A 27,271-nucleotide genomic window follows, 5' to 3' on the forward strand; every position below is an offset into this window, starting at 1 on the left:
TCGGCGGTTAGGTTTAGGGTTAGATTTACGCAGAAAACGGGTGGCGTGCATGTTCTTTACCTCCGCTAAAAATTCTACTTATAAAAATAGAGAAATTTTTGAAAGATAATTTTTCAAAAACTTCAATATTTTAAATCAGCCCCTCCTCCAAATTTCAGAATAACAACCACACAAACAATAACGAATGCATCAGCACAAGTGTTCTTCCCCCCCCCCCCACCATCATATTAGATACATTGTTTACACTCCCACCTCTTTATTAATGAGAAGGCGGAATATATTTTGTAATTCTTTTTTCGCCATGGTGCGCGACAAGTTTTTAATTTTAAATAATTTTTTTTAAGCCAATTGTTCTCAATCTTCTAAAGCCCTCCTAAGGAGAAGGGAACTGCCTTCCTATGAGAAACACAGCATTGATTAACACTTTTAAGACTCACAATTGCACACCAATAATCTTTCTTTTCCTCACCGTGGAAGTTTGCAACAGGTTGTTATACAATTTCAATTTACTGCATTATTATAATGTAGTGGTTCTCAAACTGACAAATGCCACCGCCACTTACCTTCACCCTGCACTAAAATATCAGGGCAATATTTTTGCCTCCCTACTCATGAATTGTTTCTACTATAGACACCAAGCTTGATATTTTGAGGGAGAGAGTCAATTACATTGTCTCTAGTACTCAACTGTATTTATTTTATCGCCCCTGAAAGGCAAAGTAGATCTTGGTGGAATTTGAACCCAGAACATAAAACCAGATGAAATGCCGTTAAGCATTTTGTCCGGCACGCCGAAGATTCTGCCAGTTCGCTATCTTTCCTCTAATAGTTAATGAAATCTTTCTCCGCCATGGTGTTGGGAAAGTTTTGTTTCAAATCTGTAAAAACCAACCCCTAAAACCATTTAAACCTTCAGACTAAAATGATAATTTTATGTATAAACTTTAAGAAAATTCAGTATTTCTCTCAAAAGCTGCATCATTACACATTCCTGTAGACCTGCACTTAGTTTCTCGACTGATTTCTTAATCTTTCGCTATTATCACATTCACACCCAGAATAGATTATAGCGAGATGGTTTTTTTTTTCATTAGGCGGAGGAAAAGGGGGTTGACAAATCGCCGTTTTGAAAAAACAACATCAGTTGAAACCTTTCGGATTTGTGCAACGTAGCAAAGACAAAAAAAAAACAAATTCTATTTTTTCTCATTAATGAAAAACATTTCCTTAATATTTAATACGGACGGGGAGGGGTAGTGTGAGAACCATTGCATCATTGCAAGAGAAGGGAACTTTCCCAGTAAATTGGTTTCAAATTTTGGGGGAAGAAACCAGTCGATTACATCGACCCCAATGCTCAACTGGTACTTATTTTATCAACCCCGAAAGGATGAAAGGTAAAATCGACCTCAGCAGAATTTGAGCTCAGAACGCAAAAACGGACGAAATGTCGCTAAACATGAATACTGCCACTTCCATCGCTTTAACCTACTTAATAAATTGAAATTGCCTAACAACTGGTCGAACGCGTTTAAGAAAGATTGAAGTAGAAGAGGGCGTACAATAACGACAGTTTTAAAGTGTTAATGCAGTGTTTTGCATATGAAAGGAGACCTTCACTTAAGTGAGATTTTGAGGGTTGAAAAAAAAAGCTCGGACAAATTGTCATGTTTAAAAAAAATCATTACTTGAAACTTGTCGGTCACCGTACTGAAACAGTGTTCAAGTGCACCACAGGTAATCAGAAAAGGCAGCCAAAAGTGCGTGTATAGAATAATGCACAGGAAGTGAAAGTGAATGAGTCGATTAAAAAAAAAGCGGGAATGCTCGGGTGTACTGTTGGCGAATTTCGGGAAGCAGGGAAGTTTTGAAGGTTGTAATGTCCAGCTAGCCAACAATTGATGCGGATAGTTTCTTCCATGCTTCTGCAATTCCGAGCATGAAAAATTGTTTCCGAAAGTCATGATGTTTTTTTTTGTTGTTTTTTTTTTTATTTCATAAGCATATCCACGAGCATTATAAGGAGGCAAATTGCATTTTGCTTTCACATTTATAAAAGAGGACAAACTATGCCCCTAATATTTCAGTGTATGGTGGTAGTAGCGGTGGCGACGGAGATAACAACTGCGCTTTCTTTATTTTTGTCGGGCGGATATTATTATACCGAAAGTTGAAAAAAAAATTTTTTTATAAAGTTAAATTTTGTCAAAGAAAATAATTTTTTAGAATCGTAATCTCTATTATTTTTTAAATATTTTGAACGATATTGTCCAATGTTTTCTTCCATTTATAAGACGGTAGCTGAGTGTGGTTTGAGGGAAATTTGGTTGTAATCATGTCGAGCTCTCACCTTCAGGCTTCCCTCGTGTCGTCTGCTGTTTGCGTGTGCCTCCACGCATGCGCAAAGGAATGTAGGATTACTCTTTTACTTGTTTCAGTTATTTGACTGTGACCATGCTGGAGCATCGCCTTTAGTCGAACAAATCGACCCCGGGACTTATTCTTTGTAAGCCTAGTACTTATTCTATCGGTATCTTTTGCCGAACCGCTAAGTTACGGGGACGTAAACACAGGAGCATCAATTGTCAAACGATGTTGCGGGTACAAACACAGACACACAAACATATACACACACATACATACATACATACATATATATATATATATATATATATATATGTGTAGGAGAATATACAAATAATAACAACAGACGAGGACAGGTGGTGTAAATAACAAAAGTATATATTAGTATGACGCTCGGGAATACGGAAAGTCTTTGACGTTTCGAGCTACGCTCTTCAACAGAAAGAATACGGAGACAAGGAGAAAAACACGGAGAAAAAAAATTGAATAGTGTTCAGTCAACGGTCAATCATAATATATATATATATATATATATATATATATATATATATACACATATATACGATGGGCTTCTTTCAGTTTCCGTCTACCAAATCTACTCACAAGGTTTTGCCCAAGGTGCCACGCAGTGGGACTGAACCCGGAACCATGTGGTTCGTAAGCAAGCTACTTTATTTCATTTCATTTGCCATAAAGGCAGTATACATAGTAGCTGCGGGCTGGACAAGCACATTAGTGAATGAAAATGAAATAAAATGGATAAATGAGAGACGAAACCCAACACCCGCCAATTGGATTTTTCTCAAAACCATATTTTCTTTTTTTTTTAAATTAATATGAGGTTTCAAACCTCTTACAAAAAGTAGGTGCTAAAACCTCTTACTTAACATGTTTTTTCTTGTTTTGTTTTTTTAAAAAAACATAATTGAGGTTTTAAACCACTACAAATAATACAATAAGAGGTTTCAAACCTTCTAACGAGGCTTTTTCACCTCCTACTCATCGATATATTCATCAATATATCCCTCATTATCTTCAATGCCGCTTGAGTTCCCGTACCCCGCCATTTCCCATGCCTCATTCATGTACAAGGCATATGTCATGTTAGGGCCACCCGGCCATATGCGACATTCCTCTTTAAATCTTTTGAGCTTTTCCCTCATGGAAAACCTTATGACCTCCACAGCTATCTGTGGAGGCCATTCGGGATCCCATGTGTAGGCCATATCTACTGTCTCTTTATGTTCTTCTACTATTTTTCCCACCTCCCCGCCCTTGTAGAAAAAGGTAAGTAATTCTTCATCTTCAAGGGTGGGGGTCGTTTCTTCCACCGTGGGTAGCACAACGTCAGGACATGCAGACGGCACATCATCGTCCACCTGCAAATAAGCATGAAAAAACGAGAAAATTTGAAAATGAAAATTTCGTGTTTTCCAGTTGTTTTTTCACACTTTTAGCTAGTTTTCATTTTTGCAACAAGCACTTTTCATTTTGAAATCTAGGGGGTAAACATAGGCTAGATGATTGATGAAAACATTATATTTATCAAAGAGTTCACCGAAGTCACAAAGTTTCTCACAAAACTCAAAGTCACAAAATTTTGCAAATAAGCATGAAAAACCGAGAAAGATGTTGAAATATAAAAAGAATTTTAATACATGCATATGATCGTTTTGAACAGTGATATTAACATGTAAATAACATGGTAGAATAATTAAAATTAATTTCATTAAATTAAATTAATTACATATCATTGTTCTCGTCAGTGCTACAGAAGACTTGATGAAGGAAATGGCAGGTAACAAAATTCGGATATACATATTTTATCCTTATGGCAATTGAGAGAATACTAAAGAATGTTGTTGAGTCTTGTTGAGTATCAGTTATACTATGCCCCATTGGATGTACAATGTAAGTGTTCATGTGCAACAGAGTGCTAGTGTATTGAGAGAAAACTTAAACGTAAGAGGAATTAGATGCATTGTGCAAGAGATAAGGCTGTGCTAGTTTGATTATGTGATGCAGATGGGTATAGACAGCTCTATAAAGAAATATCTATCACTCAAAGTGGATAGAACTCATGGAAGAGGGAAACCCAGAAGACAAGGGATGAAATACTGCAGGACAATCTCTGGACACTGAGCCTTACAAAGGAGATGACAAAGGACTGTGATATCTGGTGCTTTGTTGTACTCAAGAAGACCCATCCTCCACAGCAGAATTATTAATGCTGCTCACTCTGCTGAAGAGGATTGGCTTGCAAGAGTTGTGTGCCAATACCACATAAAAAAGCACCCATACTAGCTCCATTATTAAAAGCACCTATGCTGGTGCCACATAAAAGCACCCAGCACACTCTGTAAAGTGGTTGGCATTGGGAATGGCATCCAGCTGTAGAAACTAAACCAAATCAGACTGGAATCTTATGCAGCTCTTCTGCTTGCCAGCTCTGGTCAAACTATCCAACCCATGCCAGCATGGAAAATGGATGTTAAATGATGATGATGATGATGATGATGATATATATATATATATATATATATAGATATATATATGGTAATATTTATCTCCCACCGCTAAAGTGATTGTTGTGTTTAGAATATGGAATACTGTGATATTTAACATGAGAGAACCTCTCATATAGACTTGTGGTGCATAAAAGTACTCCTACAGATATTGCTGGTGAGCGATAGCCATCTGTTATGGCCACTGGTTCTACCAGATAGCATGATTTCAACGTTCCTTGACCTTGTCTAGACACAGAAATCACTTCCCCTATCAGCAATAAATAAATGTTTTATGCACCACAAGTCCATATAAGAGGTTCTTTCATGATAAATAACACAAAATTCAGTGTTCTAACACAATATCCACTTTGGTGGGATATATATGTATATATATATATAGAGAGAGAGACAGAGAGACAGAGAGAGAAATATATATGATGATATGCTGTTTGGATTTGTGCTAGAGAAATGTACTATAGATGCCTTGTTCCTAATAAGACAACTGAAGAAGTACTTGGCTGAAAGTAAGCCATCATGCTTGGCATTCATTGATCTGAAGAAAGCCTTTGACAGAGCTCTCATTCTATGATCTGGTTGTCACTGAGGAATCTAGGTGTAGGTAGATGGCTTGTGAGAACCATGTAAACCATTAGCAGAGGTGCTGTCAGTAAGCTAGATTAACAATGAGTATAACACCAAAATTAATGTGCAGCTAAGAGTTCATCAGAGTTTGGTTCTCAGTATCCTCCTATTCAACATAGTCCTTCAGGTCATAAGAGGGGAGTTTGAGTGTGATTCTCTATGGTAATAGCTATGTGCTAATAACCTCATTATCTTATAATCTGTTGTAGAATGAGAAAAAAGTTTCCGTTGTGGAAGCAAAACCTGGAATCCAAAGGCCTCAAAGTTAAATTAGAATAGACCAAAGTTTTAGTTCATTAGAAAACAATCAAGACATTGCTTTCATCAGAGAAATGGCTTTGCTCAATATGCAAAAAAAAAGTTGGTAGCAATTTTATATCATATGCCTAAGCAAACTGTGGACATGCAAGAATCGCTATAGAATTACAGGAAGGTTAACAGAGAAAGTAGACTTGTAAGTGACAGATGTGTAGGAGCAATAAACACTAAGAACACACAGGATATAGATTTTCTCAAATGCCCAAGAGGATCAGTTTTCTACAATCTGAAATGCACATTGCTCCAGATTTGTGCAGAAAAGTGATATACAGATAATTTTCTGAATGTAGGGTGTGGACATTTTTATTCCATATTTGCTTTTTCTGCAAGAATGTATGCAACAATCTATTTCGTGCATGTTATCATCATCATTGTCATCATCATCGTTTTCTTCTTCTTTGTCATCGTCATTGTTGTCATCATCATCATCATTGTAATGTTTACTTTTCTATTCTTATATAGGCCAAATGAGACTTTATTGAGGCAGAATATTCAGTAATCGGATACTTTTCCTATAAATTTTAAAAAGCACCTCCTCTACCCTCACTCTTATTGATGGGGGTAAATTTCAGGTCAATGTCACTGTATGACAGATGCAAACCTGAGTGCACACACACACACACACAATATTATTTTAGTAATACAGGAATCCCCCCCTCTCTCTCTCTCTTTCTTACTCTCTCAAATTCTTGCTTTGCTGTTTTGCTTGTCCACATTTGTTATAGATGTTGATGATAATAATGAAAGATGATGATGAAAGAATAAAGTAGAATAACAAGTAAATGTTCAAATATACATATGCTTGTGTCTATTTATAAATTTATCTCAATTAAGTGTCCAGATGATTTAAGCATTAGCATTTTCACACAGGTAAATTTCATTATACACTTTTATTGGTGTCTTTTTTCCAACATTGTCACTTTACCTGCAGCACTGCATGTAGTAATGTTTGACAAGCGTCCATGAACAAATAGATCAGTTGGGAAGAGCAGACTTTCCTCATTCAGTAGTGGCATTTACTGTCTGTCATTGCAAAAGATTTTGGTATATTTATAGAAATGTTGTAATTTCTGTGTGCTAAATAAATGTAGTACATGTGGATCTTTTATACATACACACATATATATATATATAATATATGTATACACACACACATACACATACACAATAGACTTCTTTCTGTTTCCATCAACCAAATTAATTCACAAGGCTTTAGTCAATCCAGAGCTATAGTAGAAGACATTTACATGTGGTGTCATGCAGCCACGCACACACAAACATCCACAAACACACACACACACACATGTATAAATGCATGTTTACATACATAGATCTATACATACATGCATACATTCATATATACCTACATGCATACATTTCAACCATGTGAATTTCCTGGAACAGACGTATGCACACATCCACATATATGGAAAGCATGTGCTCGCGCGCGCACACACACACACACACACACACACACACACACACACACACACACACACTCACACTCACACACACACACACAGCGAAGCACAAATATGTATACTAAAGTGTAAAAAGTGTGAAGCACAATCCGTAAGCACAAGGATGCATATATACACACACATCAACCAATGCAGAAGGCCACAAACCTCCAACACCTGTGCTAACTGAAATAAAAAAAGACTTGCCACTTATTAATGGCCAGCTTGAATTCTCCAAAGCCAGTTCCCTTCAAGACCCAACTAAGCAACTACAGATCCTCCTATATGATCCAAGGAAAGCAAAACATTACAATGTTAGTAAGACATAGATGGTTGTTGACGAAAAAGACTTTGTTACGTGAGATCAACTAGAGGTTGCTTGAAAACTGCCAACCATATTTTAGCAGCAACAGAAGGCACTAAGAAGTGGATGATTCTTTTTTTGGTCTCTATTCTTATGAGTGTAAATATAATTTTAATGAACTGGTTGAGCCCCCAACTAGTATCAAAAGACTGAAGTTTCCCTTTTATGAGTTTTATTCTCATATTACATACCCAGACTTTTCATTTTCATCCCCCATATCATAGTCCCCTATTTGCCTCTGTTTCCTTCCTTTCATCTTCCTGCATATATATCGCCTACTCTCATTACCCCTTCAGTCTAATGTGCACATGCATACACTACCTCAAGTTACACTGGAGGTGGAGGATAAGTATAAGAATAATTTCCTTAGCTTTAGCTTTTGTTCTGGTTATGCTAAAGCCTAGCAGTTTGTTTTTATTATAGGCCTTCAACCAACCATTTGTAAATATTTTCATTTTCAGTCAAAATGAGCCCTTGCTATTCTATTCTGGTCAACCATATCTAACAATTGTTTAACCCTTTAGCATTCAAACTGGCCATATCCAGCCCAAATATTCTTCCTGCTTTATGTTCAAACCAGCCAGATTTGACCTCTTGTACCTGCCTTACAATGTCATTCTAAAAATAAGCAATCACATCACCCAGATTTCAAAACAATGTGAATAAATAAGCATTACATTTGACAATGTAATCTGAATGCTAAAGGGTTAATTATGTCTTTTGGATGGATTATTAGACAAAGTGAGTGAATGAATGAGTGAGTGAGTGAGTGGGTCAGTCGGTCGGTCGGTTAGTCAGTGAGTCTGTCCATCCATCCATTTGTCCATTTGTTTCCAAACTAGAACATTGTCCAGCAAGCTTCAGTATGTGTCCTGCAAGATACAAAAGTGTACCTGTTAAGATACAGCAGTTTGACTGCCAAGATACAAACAAAATACAGTTGTTCTCCAAGCTACAACAGTCTCTCTTCCAAACTACAGTCGGCTGTACTCCAAGCTACACTAATCTGTCCTCTGAGACATAACAGCCTACTTACTGCAACCAGTGCTCTGAGTTACAACATTTTGTCCTCCAAGTTTCAGTAGTCTCCCCACCTGTTCCCAGCTACAACAGTTAGTTTTCTAAGCTACAATAGTTTATCTTGTAATCTCCAGTAGGTCTCTTCCTTCCTCTAATATAAAATAATGTAACCTTTTTACTACATTTTTTCTTTTGTGTGATTCAATTTTTTAAAAGTATTATTGATATTTTTTTCATGTATTTATTGAGTGTATTTGATATTCATAACTTTTTGGCATTCAACTTTTCTATTTTTCACATTGTTTATGAAATGTGAATGTGTGGTAAGAGGTTTACTTCCCAACCTTCTGATTCTGGATTCAGTCCCACTGCTTGATACCTTGGGCAAGTGTCTTCTACTGTAGCTTCAGGTCAACCAAATCCTTGGGAGTGTATTTGGTAGATGAGAACTGAAAGATGCTCATTGTATGTGTGTGTGTGTGTATATATATATATATATATATATATATATATATATATATATATATATATATATATATATATATATATATATATATATATAATTATGTCTGAATGGCTCCAGTGCCTGTGGCACATAAAAAGCACCATTCGAGCATAGTTGATGCCAGTGCCACCTGACTGGCACCTATGCCAGTGGCACGTAAAAAGCACCCACTACACTCTTGGAGTTGTTGGTATTAGGAAGGGCACCCAGCTACAGAAACCTTGCCAGATCAGATTGGAGCCTGGTGCAGCTTCCCGGTTTGCCAGTCCTCATTCAAACTGTCCATCACATGCCAGCATGGAAAGCAGACGTTAAACGATGATGATGATGATGTGTGTTTGTGCTTGTCACCTACCACTGCTTGACAACTAGTATTGATGTGTTTAACCATTTGGTAAAGAAAGATACTGATAAAATAAGTGCCTGACTTTAAAAGAAAAAGTACTGGTGTTGATTTGTTCAGCTAAACCCTTCAAGGCCGTGCCCCGGCATGGCTACAGCTTAATGACTAAAACAAGTAGAAGATAGATAAATGTTAAAAAGAAAATCTTTAATGTTTAGCAATGTAGTTTATCTGTTGATAAAAACTATGATGATGAATTTACTGAGGATATATTGACTCATAATACATATACCTTGTGATAAAATTCCCAGGTTATGAAATTCCACTGCTTTTGCTGCAATGTACCACACTCCAGTAAAAGCATAGATTTCACATTGTTGCTGAAGTAGTGGTAGAAAATATTTAAGGATTGAATCCATATCATTGTGACTCTGAAGTAAATTTTTTAGTCATATAATCATGCTTGGGCTCCGATTAAACACTCTCTCTGTATTGTAATCGGTAAGGCAGTCATGTCATAAGCAATAGATATGTGATTCAAATTCTGTCAGTGGGTCTATATCTCTTCTCTGTGCTTCTAATATCTATTATAACACGCTACAAAATAAACTTGCTTGCATATGAGCCTCTACATGGTTGCTGGCTTTTGTTAGTAATACAGGATACGATCATTATGACTTGAACGCTTCTCATCATAGGTCTAATTCTGTTGTTGTTGTTTAGTAACCATAACCTATCTGTATAATTGTATTAAATGACTAATTGCAAAAAGATTAATTAACTAGTAATTGTGTTTTCTTTCAGACCGAGTTGGAGGTCGAACTTACAGTATACCAATGAAAGTATCAGATGGCCAAGAAGATAATTTTGATCTTGGTGGGGAGTGGGTAGGTAGGTGAGTGACACATTTTTTTAATCTTATCAACTATTTCTCATTTATCAACATGACATATATAGACACAGATGTAACTGCATGGTAAGAAGTTTCTTCCCAGCTACATGGTTTCAAGTTCAATCCCACTGTATGGTATTTTGGGCAAGTGTCTTCTACTATTGCCCTGAGCCAACCAAAGCTTTGGGAATGGATTTGGTAGATGGAAACTGAAAGAATCCTAGCCTATTAGTGTGTGTGTAAGAATAGCCTGGGCAAAGTTCAGAGAGCTCTTACCTCTGCTGGCAACAAAGGGCCTCTCATTCAGAGTAAAAGGCAGACTGTATGACACATGTGTACGAACAGCCATGCTACAGGGGCTGTGACTGCTGAGGACATGTGTAAGCTCGCAAGGAATGAAGCCAGTATGCTCCGATGGATGAGTAATGTCAGTATGCATACCTGACAGAATGTAAGTATCTTGAGAGGAAAGTTGAACCTAAGAAGCATCAGTTGTGGTGTGCAAGAGAGATGATTGCGCTGGTATGGACATGTGGCGAGAATGGATGAGGACAGCTGTGTGAAAAAGTGTCACACCCTAGCAGTAGAGGTTACCTGTGAAAGGGGTAGACCCAGGAAGACTTGGGATGAAGTGGTGAAACATGACCTTCAAACGTTGGGCCTCACGGAGACAATGACAAGTGATTGAGACCTTTGGAGATATGCAGTGCTTGAGAAGACCCTGCAAGCCAAGTGAGACCATTACCATGGCCTATGTCAGTGCAACATAACCAGCCCATCTAAGAGTACCCTTCAATCATTGGGCAATAAACTGCGCTTGCGAAGTCCTGTTGAGTCAAGTGAAGTCATTGTCATGGCCAATGACAGTACCGCCTGATTGGCACCTGTACCAGTGGCACATAAAAAGCACCATTCGAGCATTGTCGATGCCAGTGCCACATTAAAGTCTCTACAAGTGATGAAGTGTCAGTTTTACAGAGTACTTCTAGTAATCTGGGCATCTGAAATATCTATTGTGTCAAAGCAGCCATTAAGACATCAGCATCAACTGCTTCACTGAATGCAAAAGTCTCCAAACTTAATGATCCAATGTTTTTTGGTGACCAACATTTTCGAGGCCATTTTGTTCACATTATCTCTAACAAATAAAAAAAACACCCTTTAAAGTTTCTTCCTCTAAACTGACATAATTGGTTTTAGAATAGAGGATAATATTCAGATCTGAAGGCTTTCTTGACAATGGAAATGATAGGGTCCTTTTCTTTGATTCAAGTTTTGTTAGTACTATTTTAGCTTCAAACAGTATCCTTACTTTAGAGTATTTTCCCATGTTGCTCATTCTAGAACATTAAAAGATATATTTGGACAAGTCTGCATAGATAACCCACTTGCAAGACTTACTATTTCAGGTTTCTCATCTTCACTTAACTCATCATTCAAACAGAAAATACAGTCATTCTTCTGGTATAATACCAGAAGAATGATTCTTTCCTAACCCAGTAACTCCTTACTGACCCAGTGGATTCCTACTGACCCAGTGACTCACTACAGAATCAATGACTCTCTACAGACCTAGTGATTTACTACTAACCAGTGACTTACAACTGATGCTCTGAACCCACAACTGATATCTACAGTGACGCACTATTAACCAGTATTTCACTATCTACTCAATAGTCGCTGTTGTCTTTTTCAGGCCACAGCCCCATCTCCATTACATGCTGCGCCAGTTTGAAAGAGAAACATTCAATCCACAAATAAATTCCACAAATCCGAGTGGAAGTTTACCTCCAATGTCATTTTTCACTAAGCTTGATCTATTCTTATTCATTCTGAAGGTAAGTTTTCATATGCTTCTGCATTGCATTCATTCTCTTGTTTATCAAAATTATGTTCAGGAAAAAGAGGATAATAATTTTTTCATGTATTTGCCACAAATTTTACGAAACAGATTGCAAAGAGATTACAAGTTGTGTAGAGGTGAGTGAAAAGGATCATATTTTAGGCATTAAAAAACTGATAAATTTACTATGGTGAACTCCTGTGCATGTGTATGCGTGTATTCTCTCTCCTACTAAAGTGTAGGAGGAAGGGAGTCAGAAGAAAGAGAAGTAGCATCAGAAAGGAAAGGAAGTGTGAAACAAGTAGTCATACTAGGTGGGATTTGGTGAAAGTTTGAGCATAGAGAAGAGAGAGAGAGAGAGAGAGATGCGACAACGAAAAGAATGTAGCAATAAAATGGGATGAGGTTTATCAGGACCTATATCACATTTATACTCACCATCTGCCCATACTGTTCAGTAAAGATAGTAGCAAGCCATTGATCAATATCTCCACCAGTATCTTTGGCCTTTCACTCTTACAACATTGTGGTATCAACCCTGTGAGTTACACAAGCTTCATTTGTGAACTCACATCTTCATTTTAAAGACCAGAAACACTTCCATATGATCTGCTTCAGTTTATGGAATATACATTGCATCTTTCATTGAAGTGGTTACTGGTGTTAACCACTTCTATTTTTAATGTCACCATGACAGTTACACCATCTGTGTAAAAGCAGTTACAGGTTTTCTGTGTCCCAGTTCAAGTGGGATCCTCTCTCAACATCTTCAGCTTCTGTAGCTGATAGGTGGCCATTTAATTTGACCACCAAATAGATGCTGCTGTATATTGCTATGATCTGGTCTCTGAAGACAGGTGAAACTAGATATACTTAGTTGACACTTAATTGACACTGATCTTAACTGATCAAATCCCCACTGAAATAAGATCTAGAAATGACTTGAAGCCAGAATTAGTACTTAACCAGCTGTACAATGTATCACATGAGGTGGAGATTGTCATAGAAAGTTCCACTAGGAATTACACAAATTCATGCATCTCCAACTATATCACTGATGATGAGTTCCAACCCTCTTGGTGAACACCTTTGCAAAAAATCTTGAATTCTCTGTTGAGCAGATTTTAGGCCTGATGTTGTCTATTACGTTCCCCTTGTTTGGGTCCTTCCTCAGCTCATACAACTTGGAATGTGCCCAGTTTGCTGCCAGTTGCTATAGACAGTAGCCAAGACAATACAAAATATGTCTGGTATGTATCAATAGAGTTTGTAGCACAAACAATCTAGTTCTAGCAATTTTCCAATTGCACAGCTATTCAACATGTTTGAATAGCTGTGCAATCATCTACTGAAATCAGTTTTTCCAACACTTTGTGTCTTCAACCAAGAGTTACAGCAGACCTGCAAGATAGGCAAAAAGTTCACCAGCTTCAGTCCATCACTTCTTGTGAACATTCATCAAAATACTGTTGAAAAATTGTACATGTCTGCTTGGAATCTGACAGCATGTGTATGCTGCAGTCTGCAAAAAATAAAGAATGGCTTATTGTCATGCTGTATCTCTGTCACCCGGCATAATAAGTGCAGTGAAAGTATGCAATCATCATCATCATCATCATCGTTTAACGTCCGCTTTCCATGCTAGCATGGGTTGGACGATTTGACTGAGGACTGGTGAAACCGGATGGCAACACCAGGCTCCAGTCTGATTTGGCAGAGTTTCTACAGCTGGATGCCCTTCCTAACGCCAACCACTCAGAGAGTGTAGTGGGTGCTTTTACGTGTCACCCGCACGAAAACGGCCACGCTCGAAATGGTGTCTTTTATGTGCCACCCGCACAAGCCAGTCCAGGGGCACTGGCAACGATCTCGCTCGAAAATCCTACGGGAGCCAGTCAGGCGGTACTGGCAACGGCCACGCTCAAAATGGTGCATCTCATGTGCCACCCGCACAAGAACCAGTCCAGGGGCACTGGCAACGATCTTACTTGGCTTGCCGGGTCTTCTCACGCACAGCACATTTCCAAAGGTCTCGGTCAGTAGTCATCGCCTCGGTGAGGCCCAATGTACGAAGGTCTTGCCTCACCACCTCAGCCCAGGTCTTCCTGGGCCTACCTCTTCCACGGGTTCCCTCAACTGTTAGGGTGTGGCACTTTTTCACGCAGCTATCCTCATCCATTCTCACCACATGTCCATACCAGCGCAATCGTCTCTCTTGCACGCCACAACTGATGCTTCTAATGTTCAGCTTTTCTCTCAGGATACTTACACTCTGACGGGTATTCACATTGACATTACACATCCAATGAAAAAACTATTCTAATAATAATAATAAGAAGAATAATAATGTTGTATTTCTTAAATTGAAATGTTTCAGTTAAGATATCTGAGAAATAAATTCCAAAGTGAGGAAGAATTGCAGAATTTAGTGGAAGCTCAAGAGAGTGATGGCATTACATTTCACAAATATATGAAAGCAAATTTATGGACAAAAGGTTTGTTACAATTTGTTTTACTGAAAAACTATATAACACACCTTAGAGCTTCACTCAAAAACTGTAGAGGGAGATTCTCCATATCAGCCAAATTCCCTCTAATCATACCCTATTGTCTTAGAATGGGAAGAACACATTGGACTACGAGGTATTTATACATTTTTGTGTTTAAAAACCGGATAGCGAACCGGATGGCTGCACCAGGCTCCAATCTGATCTGGCAGAGTTTCTACAGCTGGATGCCTTTCCTAATGCCAACCACTTCGAGAGTGTTGTGGGTGCTTTTACGTGCCACCGGCACATCACTGGTAAATCGTAAATCCAAAAGAGAAGCACACTCTAAATTATAGAGCAGTGGAGTAATTAAATAAAGATAGTTGTGACTGGTCTATGGGGTTTCCCTGGGTCTCATGTCCATAAAGCACTTAGCTTTATGGTGTTTCTTCAGACCTGAATGGCCTGTGACTGATTGTTGTTTATTGTTAGAAACACATATCTTCCTCAGGAAGTTATATCCTTGAATTGTTTTATAATAAAGCCAGAAATTGTTTTAATATCTTTTAAGAACTGATAAAATAAGTACTAATTAAGCACTTGGGTCAATGTAATCTCCCAAAATTTTTCAGACCTTGGGCCCTATAGTTGAAAGGATTATTATTTTATATGACTTGAAAAATTTGCGTACTTAGAAGCAGGAAATAATTAGATATAGACATTAATGTGTGTAAGTAGATGTCAGTGTGTGTTTGTGTGCTTGTATGCATATATGTGTAGACATGTGTGTGTGAGTGGATATTTGTGTGTGTATGAGTGTTTGTGTATTAGAGTTTTAGTTATTCTATATGTATCTGTGTTGCTTGTCTTTCACTTTTTATAGCTGGCTTTGTGTGTATGTGTGTGTGTGTCCATGTATGTATATGTGTATATACGTGTGTATGTGTGTATATATATATATATATATATATAATAATAATAATACAAAAAATATATATGCATGTATACACACATATATGTATATACTTTCATCTACATGTGTATATAGATGCATATCAGGGTACAGGACGTTAGAACAATGAACTACAGACAACGGAACGAACACATAGGAAAACAGAAAGCCACTTGGAATTATTCATCAGCTGCCTCTATTCTAACTCGACGTTTCGAAGATAAGGCAGGACGTACTCTAGAATAGTCTCTTCCTGAGTAGTGGATCAACCAACTAAACAGAGGATTCCAAGGTGGCAAACGTAAACCAAGACAGGAAAAATTGGACAGTGAAAACAACATAAAAAAGCCGTACGGCCAAACGCGAATCTGATGTAGAACGCTAGTAGTTCGTCTTGCCTTCACACCGGCTGGAGTGAAAAGAAAGTTGTATATATATATGCATATACATACATATAAATGTCTGACTGTATTTGTATGTGTGAGTATGTGTATATCTATATAACCTGTACTTGTATTCCTTCATTCTCTCTCAGCCATTCCTTGATCAATTGCTGCTAGGACAATGAGACTAAACTTGTACGATTTCTTGCACAGAGCCCCCACAACCACCAGCATCACCACTATCATAATAAAAAACTCTACAAGTGGAACCTTTTTTGCAATTACTCAACCTGCTAAAAATAGCAGCCAAATACCCTCAAATTGCACACTACTGTTTTCAAAAAAGGTCACACTGGACAATACCACCCTACATACTTTCAAAATGGAGAGATGGCCATGGTGGGAATGTCTTTAACTATAAGTCAGTTCAATTCAAGCTGACCTGGAATTAAACAACAACAATCTATTTTCTCAATCCTCTCTACCCACCCATGTTATATTATTCCTGTGTTTCATCTTTCTATTATTCCACAAATGTATAAATACTTGTCTGTTCTTCCTCTCTTTTTTTTCTACCAGGAGCAAAACCATTTGTTATAGCTGCTGTCAAGTCCCTGTTTGGTTACATGCCCAAAGAAATCTCACTACTCTATTTCCTCATGTACATCAATGCAGCTGGGAATTTAGAAATATTCCTCAACCCAGCAGAATACAATGGTCAGGAATTTAGGGTAAAGGTAAGACATTTACACCTTTCACAACATTTTCTGTTCTGTTTCTTCAATATTCTGTCTTCTGCTTTCATCTGTTTTTGTTTTATTGTAATGAATTTTGTTTTCTTCAATTTCCCTCTTGTCACCCTGTTATCTTCTATCTAGCATCTCACTTCATCCTCTGCTATCTTGTCTCCATGACATGTTTTCTCACTTCCTCTATCTACATTTTCTCTCTCTGTCTTCTATTTATATCACTGTCTGATATATCATGTATTCTTCTGTCCTTTTCCTGTTGTTCAGATGTATTCAGTCTCATCAATATTATATTTCCCCCTCCTCCAGTCATTTACAAAGGAGGAGAAGAGTTACATTTAGGTTATTGTTAGCATGTACACTAACTTCTCAAACATCCCAGCTTTATATATATGTGTGTGTGTGTGTGTTGGTGTATGTGTGTGTGTGTGTGTCTGTTTCTTTGTCTGTCTGTTTCTCTGTCTGTCTGTCTCTCTCTCTCTCTCTCTCTCTCTCTCTCTCTCTCTATATATATATATATATATATATATATATATATATATATATATATATATATATATATATATATATATATATATATATTTGATTAATATATATATAGGATCTTTTTTAAAACGGGGGCCACATTTTTCATTAATGTTTTACGTAGTGTTTTTGGTACCGAAAGACTTTCAAACTTCGTATACTTATCTATTTTGTGTTATAGAACAGAAAAATATTTTTGTATTCGAATTTATTTCATGTAAAAAATTGTGTTATTTCGATAATTTCAACCAATCACTGACGTCCATTCAGCCGATATACATTAAGTGCCGACTACATAAACAAACGATTCTTTGTTTTATTTGCTTTTTTCATTTTAAATTTGCTTTAACCCTAACCCTAACCCTAGGGTTAGGGTTAGGGTTAGGGTTAGAGTTAGGGTTAGGGTTAATTGTTTCAGAATCGTTTGTTTATGTAGTCGGCACTTAATGTATATCGGCTGAATGGACGTCAGTGATTGGTTGAAATTACAGAAATACGACAACTTTAACATGGAATAATTTATGGATTTCTTTTTTTTTTAAGAAGACTAAGAGAAAAAGATGTTTTATATGACACATTCTACCAGTGTTCCAAGTTTCAAAGTGTTTCGTTAATGAAAAATGTGGCCCCCGTTTTAAAAAAGATCCTATATATATATATATATATATTTGATTAATATATATATATATATATATATATATATATATATATATATATATATTTGATTAATATATATATATATATATATATATATGTTGATGGAAATGGTAAGACAACAAAAGAATGAAAGAGATCTCAATATTATGTAAATAGAGGAATTTATCTGTAAATTCGGTAGCCATGATAAAACTCCAAGTTTCGGATGTCGGGGCGGAAACCCACGCCAGTTATTGGGCTATTGAAAAAAATGCTCAGAGTTTTATCATGGCTACCAAATAATTGTCAGATATTATATTTACAGATATATATATATATATATATATATATCCCAACTGATTCATCACCCACACAACACACTAATCTTTCACTTCTAACTATTCCATAACTGTTTCAACAACCACACAACATATTAATATTTCACATATTACAGAAAAGTTCAAAGGAAGTTTTAATAAATTCAGTTGCCACAAAAAGTGTAGAATCTAATTCTTCAGCCCTTGCTCTTTGTCAGAGAATGAGAATGTGAGAGAGAGAGTAGTGCTGTTGTTTTTGTGTTGTAGGCAAACATAAAAATCTCCACTCCTCATGAGAAATGGAATTCTCAAACTCTCTTATGGCCCTATGGATTAGGTTACTATATCACAGGTTACTATATTTTCTGAATTTTTACTTTATATCACATATCTCCTAAATGTCTCACCACTCACAGTATTCTAATCTCGTACAAATTATGGCTCTGTTTCAGGGAGGACTTTACCAATTATCAAAGATGTTAAAAAAGTATATTGGAAAAAAGAATGTTGTCTTAAACTGTCCAGTGACCCACATAATCCAGGTAAAACCCATTAACAATAAAATGGATAGGAAGTGGTAAAAGAAGTTGAGGTTTCAGTTCACTGTAATGTGTTTATTGTTAAAAAGATATCAGACACAACAGTCCAGTAGAGAACAACAGGGTAAAGGAAATCAAAGTCTTTTCATAAAGTGACATAGTTGTTGACTGTTGTTGGAATGTGAAAATATGAGTGTGAGAGAGAGAGGGAGAGGGAGAGACAGACAGACAGAGAGAATGGAATCCAAGTGTCAGCTTCCATAGATTTTAAAATTTTAAATCAGTAGATTAACGCAGGTAGCTTGGCCACAGAATCTCATTGTTAATGAGTTAAGCTGTCAAAAAAAAAAAAAAAAACCCCTAGCTAAATATCAGATAGCAACTGACATGAAGTTGGCTGTAATCATTTCTGTTTTCCTCCCTACTTGCTGTCTTGGTGAAGGAGCTTATATTAGGGTTGACTGAGTTGCAACCAACAACCTTGGCTGATCAGTTCAATACTGAAATCATCAGTTCTGAAGAAAATTTATTGAGTCTCAGTGATTAGCTTTATGTTGATATCATTACTCTATCTGATGAACAGTTGAAAAAGCCAATCTGATATGTCCATTTGTTTAGTACAAAATGTCCTAACTGAAAAAAAACAAGTTCCAGTTCCCAAATTCAGGCAGTGACTTTCTGTAACTGCAAACCAGGTAATCCATAACCCCAGTAAGACCCATTTACCTTTTAATTTATGGCTGGTTCAATCTGGTGAACATATCTTACCTCGTTAATCTTTAGTTTTTATTAACATGACATTGTTTTTCTTTAGCTCTAAGTCTGTGCATGTCATAGTGGGTGATACCACTCTCTTTTAGAAGCACTGACTAGTAGTGATTAATTTTATAGGGGTATAAGGGACAGAGGGGAGCAGTAACAGTGATTGATGCATCTACTATTTTTAGTCTTTGTTTCCAATTTAAATATTAACTTTTAAAAGCATTTTAAATGCAACATTATAACAGACTAATTTTTAACCATAATGTATTTCAACTGAAATAAAATCTAAATGTTTTTCCTCTACTTCTTATCCTATTGCATTGCCACAAATTCTATAATGATGCTATCCAGTCTTCCAAAGAAAAAGTCATGATTGTCACAGAGAAACGTTTACAAGTGAATTGCAGTCGAGTAATCTTAGCAATTCCTCCTCACCTTTCAGGTAGTAACAATATTTACCTATTCCATTTTATTCTTCACCAATGTCTTAATTTGTCTACATATAAGTTAGTTGGCTTACACAAGATTTTCGATTTCATAGCAACGGTTGTATATGTGTATTTAAATACAATATGAACTTTGTGCATATGTGTCAGATATAAAAATGTGTGTTTATGTATGTTTGTAAGTTATAGATTCTGTGTTTGTGTGCGTGTGTGTGTGTGTGTGTAGGATACATAGTATTTGCTGTTTGTGCTTATATGTAAAATATATACATAATGTGTGACTGACAGACAAAGATGTATGTCAATGTGAATCAGAATTTTTTTTTGTTTTACAGCCAAAATCCACTTTAGCCCTGATTTACCATCCACTAAACTAACTGTTCTAAAGAACGTGCCACTTGCTTTTATCATCAAGTTTTGTATCACTTATGAAGAGGTAAGACAAACCAATATTAACTAAATAATAAGTTTAATAATTTCAAATGCCATGAGGATTGAAGAATGTAACATTTTGGGAGCTCTTGCCCTATGTCAGACCATGGAAAACAGAAAGTTAGGCATAATGTTCAGTATACAATTGCTTCACTACTTACACCACAATATTGTATTACAATGTTCAGTACACTAGTGTTTCACACTACTCATACCACACCTACTCACATTATACTGCTGTTCAGTACTATACAAATGTTTCACTACTTACAGTACAACCAATGCTATATCACTGTTTTGTAATGTTCATCATTGTATTGTTATGTTCAGTACACTTCCTGCATCATAAGGTTCAGTACAGTGCTATCACTGCCAACTATACTCAACATCCTGTTATCAGCACTACATTGCTTTATCTGCTCTCTTTTATTTTAAAGACAAATTATCCATTTGTACTTTATACTTGTCATCTCGCCTCATCTCGTTAATATAATTTATTCTAAAACTTTTACCAAAATAAGTAAACTGAGCTTGGTTGAACTGACTTAGATGAAAAAAGATATGGCTAATTTCAGAATGGAAGATATAGAAATGTCTTCTTTAAACTAGCCTTTTGATAATGACTTGGTGTTTATTTTGTTTCATAGGCTTTCTGGAGCAAAAATTCTACAGATAAATCAAGATATGGCTTCCAAAGTATGATTGAAGAAGCAGAACATGGTGCCATTGGAGTTGTGTATGACGGAACCTCGGCGAAAGGCTACCCAGCATTAGTTGGATTTGTTTCAGTTAATCGAGGAAGTGTGGGAGAAGAGAAAAACGTGAGTTATATCCCTTCAACTAGTTTTAAGTTGCTAAACAAAACGATTAACCTGTGTGCAACAAGCTAGCAGAATAGCCTCAAAGTGTAAACTCAGTTTTATAGAAATAGTAACCAAATTCCTTCATCTTAAGAAAAAAAAGTATGATTTGGAAGGACTCCCTAGATAATAGACTCTGGAGTACTCTATCCCTAAAAAAGAAAAGAAAAAGAAAGGATTGTTACAGCTACAATGCCCTTAATTGTAAGTCTGCTTGACCTGGGGCTAAATAACAATGAAGACAATGGCTTGTTCAAACATCATTTCTTAAATAAAGTGTTGCAGTTTATCATATAAATACACATTATTGAAATGTTATCATGATGAAATTTATGAATTTTGGATATATTTTGTAATATTCTTAACAGGACATGATTGGCTTAATTTTATACAGTCTGAATTGCAAAAGTTAAAGTTTTATTGATTCATTGACACACACCAACCACACCAACATATGGTTGCTAATGCCAAATGGACTTAGGTACAGTTGCATAATTAAGATGTTTCCTACTCAACTACATGCTTTTCGGTTCAATCCTACCACTGGGAACATTATACAAGTGTCTTCTACCATAGCCTTGGAGTCAACCAAAGCTTTATGAGTAAAATTTGGTAGACAGAAACTGTGTGCAAGCTCATCAGAAAGACAATTCCTATTCATGTGTAGCAGACTTAGTCTGTCATCAGCTTAACACCCACATGGTCCTCATGTGTGGTTAGCAGATTACTTTTGTAGCAAGCATTTGAGTTAGGTCTCCAGTTTGAGGATAACTTCCTTCTTCCAATTACCATTTTTGATGGAGTCTGTGAAAATGGTCATGGGCACTACCTTTAATGTTTTTAAGACATGTAAAAAAAAAAATTAAATGTTAATATGTTAATTAAGTTATAGGATGAGACAGGTTATTTAGCCATCTTAACTTTGATATCATTTATTGTATTTTACTTTCAGCCAGAAGACAGACAAGTTATCTTATTGAATATTTTAGAGACTTACTTGGGACAAGATGTACGAGATTTCCTTGAATTTCAACAGAAGGACTGGTCAACTGAACCCTACAATGGAGGCTGCTTCCTCAAATACCTTGTGCCAGGATCAACACGATATTTTAATCAAGAATTACGAGAACCATTTGATAGGTAACTCACCTGGTTTTTTTTTATTAAAAAAAGGAAAAGATGTGTGTTGTTTGTAAAGAGGTAAGTACCTAACTCACATGGAAATAGATGAAACTGGATGAAAAAGTCATTAGGAAGATACTAGGGACAGAAGAACATCATATTCATACTTTCTTTATGCTATAAAGCCTATATTTCACGACTTTTGTAAATTCCAATTTTAAATTATACTATAATTTCCAAGAACTAAAGCTGTGACACATTAGTTATGATATGATACTACTGGTCTTACAAGATAACATGGCATATTAATGTTCCTAAGTTACAATTTAGGACATCATAACATATTACTAAGTCTAAGATATGACACACTGTTGCTTTGACTATATTTGTATTAGTGTAGAAATGTATGTCTCAATTGTCCACAACTTGCACTGATACTACCACAACCATGCTCCTCTGAACTAGCATACCTCCCCCATTCAGGTCTACCTGACATACTCTTTCTCTTATCAACTCTACTGTGTCTCACTTTGCAGATCGCACACTAAGTACTTTATCCTGTCCTTCCAACCAGAGTAGTACTCTATGCAGCACACACCTTACTCATATTTTTCCTATAGATGATTAAACTGAGTATTAGTTACATTTATCTGAACAATCTTAGTGAACCTGTAAAGATCATAGTCACTTCTCTTACAATTAGCCCTTAAAGAAACAAAGATAGATTGTGTCCTTAGATTTTACATACCTCCTCCCCTCACTGATAAAGTTAATTCTCAGTCTTAACTTCTCTAGAAATTTGCCATTAAGGCAAACTTGAGAGCATAAGTATGTTAATAACCCAACCTGAATATACACACCTGATCTTTTTATTATATAAATAATACTGCCTGAGTATATACACCTGATGTTGAATATTTAGCCAACACAACCTAAATGTACACACCTGAGATTTATGAAATTAGCAATACAGCCTGAATATATTAGGGGTTCAGAAAATAGTTGCATTTTTTCACCACTATGAAATATGAATCAACCAATGATATCAGAGCCAAGGTTGAATGGGTGGAAACTGTCTAGATAATAGTACACCATCTCTTCTACCCAGCAGTGTATCATAGTTATTTCAGTAATTAACCCCATGGAGGATAAGAACTTTATAAAACAACATATTCATCATTGCTTACTGTATGAGTTTTGAAAGAAAAATATAGCTACAGAAGCAATGGAAAACATTGTGAAGTGTATCCAGATGCAGTGAAAGCTTGTACATGTCAGCTGTGGTTTAAAAAGTTTAAAGATGGTGATTGTGACATATCCAACAAGCCTCACTCTGGAAGATGACCTTTTAACTGAAGCTATTACATTGGATCTATGTCAAAGCTTCAGAGATTTAGCACAAAAATTTAATATGTCATGTTCAACTATCTACAAACACCTCTAGCAAATTGGAAAAGAGAGAACTTGGGTTCCACTTGAGCTTACGCTTGAGAACCGAACACAATATTCTGCCATCTGCAACAGTCTTCTAACCAGGAATAACAAGCTGCATTTCTGCAGTGCATTGTTACAGGTGATGAAAAATGAGTTTTGCATCACAACAGAAAAGGAAAAAGACAAAGGTTATCACGTAATGAGAGGCTAGTGCCAACACCAAAACTAGAACTCCATCCACAAAAATCCTTGCTCCATGTTTGGTGGAACATGAAAGACATCGTCCATTACAAGCTACTGGAACATGGAAGGACCATCAATGCAGATGTTTATTGCCAACAACTTGATCATGTAAATGAAAAATTACATCAAAAGTAGCCAGCTTTGATAAACAGAAAAGGTGTTATTCTCGAGCATAAAGCCAAGAAAAATAAGATCGTTAGGATGAGAAGTACTTCCACACCCTCCATACTCACCTGACTTAGTACCTACAAATTTCCATCTGTTCAAATCACTAGAACATTTTGCAAGAGGCAAAACATTCAGAAACAGAGAGTAAGTTGAAAGTAGACTTTCAGGCTTTATTTCAGGAAAAGAAATAGGTTTCTTTGAACATGGCAGAAAAAAGTTACTTTCCTGTTGGGCTGCAGTCATTGAAAATGATGATGATTACATTCCTGATTAAAACTATTCAGATAAACATAGTTTACATTGATTTTTATATCATTTCTAGTAAAACACAATTACTTTCTGAACACCCTAATATATACTGACACAGCCTAACTATACACACTTGATTTAAAGAACAGTTTCATGAATGTACTACTTTCTTTTACAGAGTACATTTTGCTGGAAGTGAAACAGCAACAGTTTGGTGTGGTTTCATGAATGGTGCCATTCAATCAGGATTTAGAGCTGCAAGAGAGGTACGTTTATTCTTTTATTCCTCTTTTGACAGAATTATGCTAGTTCATTGTTCCTCTTCTAAAACAGAAGAATATTAATTATTTAGTTCTCCTCTGTAACAGTAGAAGCATATTACTTATTTATTCTTTCTCTAAAATCATAATCTTTATTTTAAAATTTATCTAAGCTTGAAAGTTCATTGGATCTTGAGTAACTACTGATTCTCCCATGAAAAGTTGTCAAGTGATGAAATCTCTCTGCAAACAGATTTAATCAGATGGAAGTGTGTGTGAGTGTGGAAGGATGTGTGTATGTGTGTGAGAGAGAGAAAGAGAGATAGAGTGTGATCTAATTACCCCAGTGCTACATTATTCACCAAAGCATCTATGAAATGTCTAGATAACACAATATACTTCATATTCTACATATCTTCCTGGAATATGTGCCAATATATGTTAATGTTGATTTCTCTTCCAGGTTCTCCAGAATCTCAGACCAAATCTATTAACAGATGGCATTGAAAAAGAGGTTTGCAGATATCATAGCCACACTCCATTAAAACGTTGGTCCAAAAACTGGATTGCTGCTGGAATTGGTATTGGATGTTTCACAGCAATATATATGATAACTCAAAGGAAACAAATACAACCTGCTTTAATATTAATATAACTTGAAGCATTTTATTAATCTTGGCTAAAACAATGCAACACACTTTTAGAAATTGTCTAACGACTGTATCACTATTAAACACAAAAAGGAAAGATGGTGGATGACACAACAGTAGCACATTGACGAAAATGCCTGGTGGTGTTTATTTAAATCTCTTCACATATGAACTTTTAATACTATGTTTCATCTTTTGTTTCGCTGAAACCATGCTGCAGTGCATTGTTACAGGTGATGGCCTTAAAGAATTTTAGTTGAGTGGATTGACACCAGAACTTATTTCATTTTTTGGATTATTCTATCAGTCTCTCTTGCCAAACCACTAAGTTATGGGATGTAAACATACCAATACGGGTTGTCAAGCAGTGGTAGGGGACAAACACAGACACAAAGAGACATACACACACACACACACACATATATATATATATATGTATACAACGAACTTCCTTCAGTTTCTGTCTAGCCAATCCACTTACAAGGCTTTGGTCAGCCTGAGGCTATAGTAGAATACACTTGCCCAAGGTTTCACACAGTGAGAGTGAACCTGGAATCATGTGGTTGGGAAGCAAACTTTTTACCATGCAGCCATGCCTGCTGAAGTTGTTTCTTTTCAACCTTTTTTTAGAGTCAATAAAATAAGTACTCATCAACTATTGTGGGAGAACTTCAAATAAATTGACTACATCCTGCAATAACTTTGATAACTTTATGTCAATGTCTGAAATTATTAAATGGAATGATGACAATGACAATAAGATCAAGTGAACATCTTTACACCAGGGAAAAGACATGTTACTTTAAGGTTATTTTATTTTAAAAATTGGAATTGGGAGAATTACCAGCTACTCTAATACTCGATGCCAAAACATCTGCGCACTTCTGATTTGCTACTCACATTCATGCTACATCATTGGCTGGAAATATAATCAGACATTTTATTTAAATTTACTTTTGTTTTGAAACAGAAATTCTAAGAAAATTAAACTCATTTCAAATATAGGTACAACACCAACTTTCTGGACACTAAATGGTCTGGAACCCTTAATAATTTGCACTGGTTTATGAGCAGGAATTTCAAATTCCTGCAGCTGCCAGACTAGCTTACTGATACCTTGCACAGACTAGTACCTTGCACAGTACAGTATTGATAAACTTGTATCATTTATACTAATGTACAGGTACCTGTGTATCATTTAATTATGTAAGTAAATTTAATACTCGTTTTATTTAGAGTGTGATCACACAGGAATATGTAATGGCTTTGGAACCAAGAGTTCTGGAAAATTGATGTTGGACCTGTAATTAATTTCAATTACTTTCAAGCATAGTTAGCATTCATTATTATTGTTGTTATTGCAATTATTTGTTTCAGATCAGCAAAGACTTACATGATAGAAATTGAAAACAAGTTACTGTTCAAGTATTAGAAATCAAAGATCAGTCATTCACAGAGATGCTGTAGCCTCTGATCCACAGATATGCTATCTCCCTTCACTGCCTTTTCTATTACTACTAAAATGCCCCTGCTCCTGGGTCATTATAGTAGCTGTAGAACTTGTGTGAAGGTGCAACTTTCAAGTCATTTATATCCAGTCTCTGCACTAATCATTATGCAATCTTTTCTCCTCAGAATGTCAGATCATCATCGGAATTCCCTCTTAATATTCGTCTTTCCTATTGTTATCAACTTGCAACAGTTTAAGCAGAGTATTAACTGAATCAAACTCAGTAATCTTGTAGGGCCTGCAAAGATCATGGACACTACTCCTTATTCCAGATTTAATGAATAATA

The 27,271-nt window shown here is 36.2% G+C and overlaps 1 protein-coding gene across 1 annotated transcript in view; it reads left to right on the plus strand.

Moving 5' to 3' along the window:
• The window catches only part of LOC106875270 (putative flavin-containing monoamine oxidase A), a 28,800-nt gene extending 1,999 nt beyond the window's left edge, over nucleotides 1-26,801 (plus strand). Inside the window, exons 2-12 of the mRNA XM_014923357.3 lie at nucleotides 10,328-10,418; nucleotides 12,112-12,253; nucleotides 14,636-14,753; nucleotides 16,662-16,819; nucleotides 18,762-18,851; nucleotides 19,962-20,052; nucleotides 20,392-20,492; nucleotides 21,136-21,309; nucleotides 22,301-22,488; nucleotides 24,743-24,830; nucleotides 25,288-26,801. Coding sequence (XP_014778843.1) covers nucleotides 10,328-10,418; nucleotides 12,112-12,253; nucleotides 14,636-14,753; nucleotides 16,662-16,819; nucleotides 18,762-18,851; nucleotides 19,962-20,052; nucleotides 20,392-20,492; nucleotides 21,136-21,309; nucleotides 22,301-22,488; nucleotides 24,743-24,830; nucleotides 25,288-25,479 — 1,433 coding nt within the window. The 3' untranslated portion in view covers nucleotides 25,480-26,801. The remainder of the gene's footprint in view (nucleotides 1-10,327; nucleotides 10,419-12,111; nucleotides 12,254-14,635; nucleotides 14,754-16,661; nucleotides 16,820-18,761; nucleotides 18,852-19,961; nucleotides 20,053-20,391; nucleotides 20,493-21,135; nucleotides 21,310-22,300; nucleotides 22,489-24,742; nucleotides 24,831-25,287) is intronic.
• Nucleotides 26,802-27,271: the final 470 nt, after the last annotated feature.

This window comes from Octopus bimaculoides, chromosome 2, assembly GCF_046866305.1.
Source record: "Octopus bimaculoides isolate indiv1 chromosome 2, ASM4686630v1, whole genome shotgun sequence".
Taxonomy (NCBI): domain Eukaryota; kingdom Metazoa; phylum Mollusca; class Cephalopoda; order Octopoda; family Octopodidae; genus Octopus; species Octopus bimaculoides.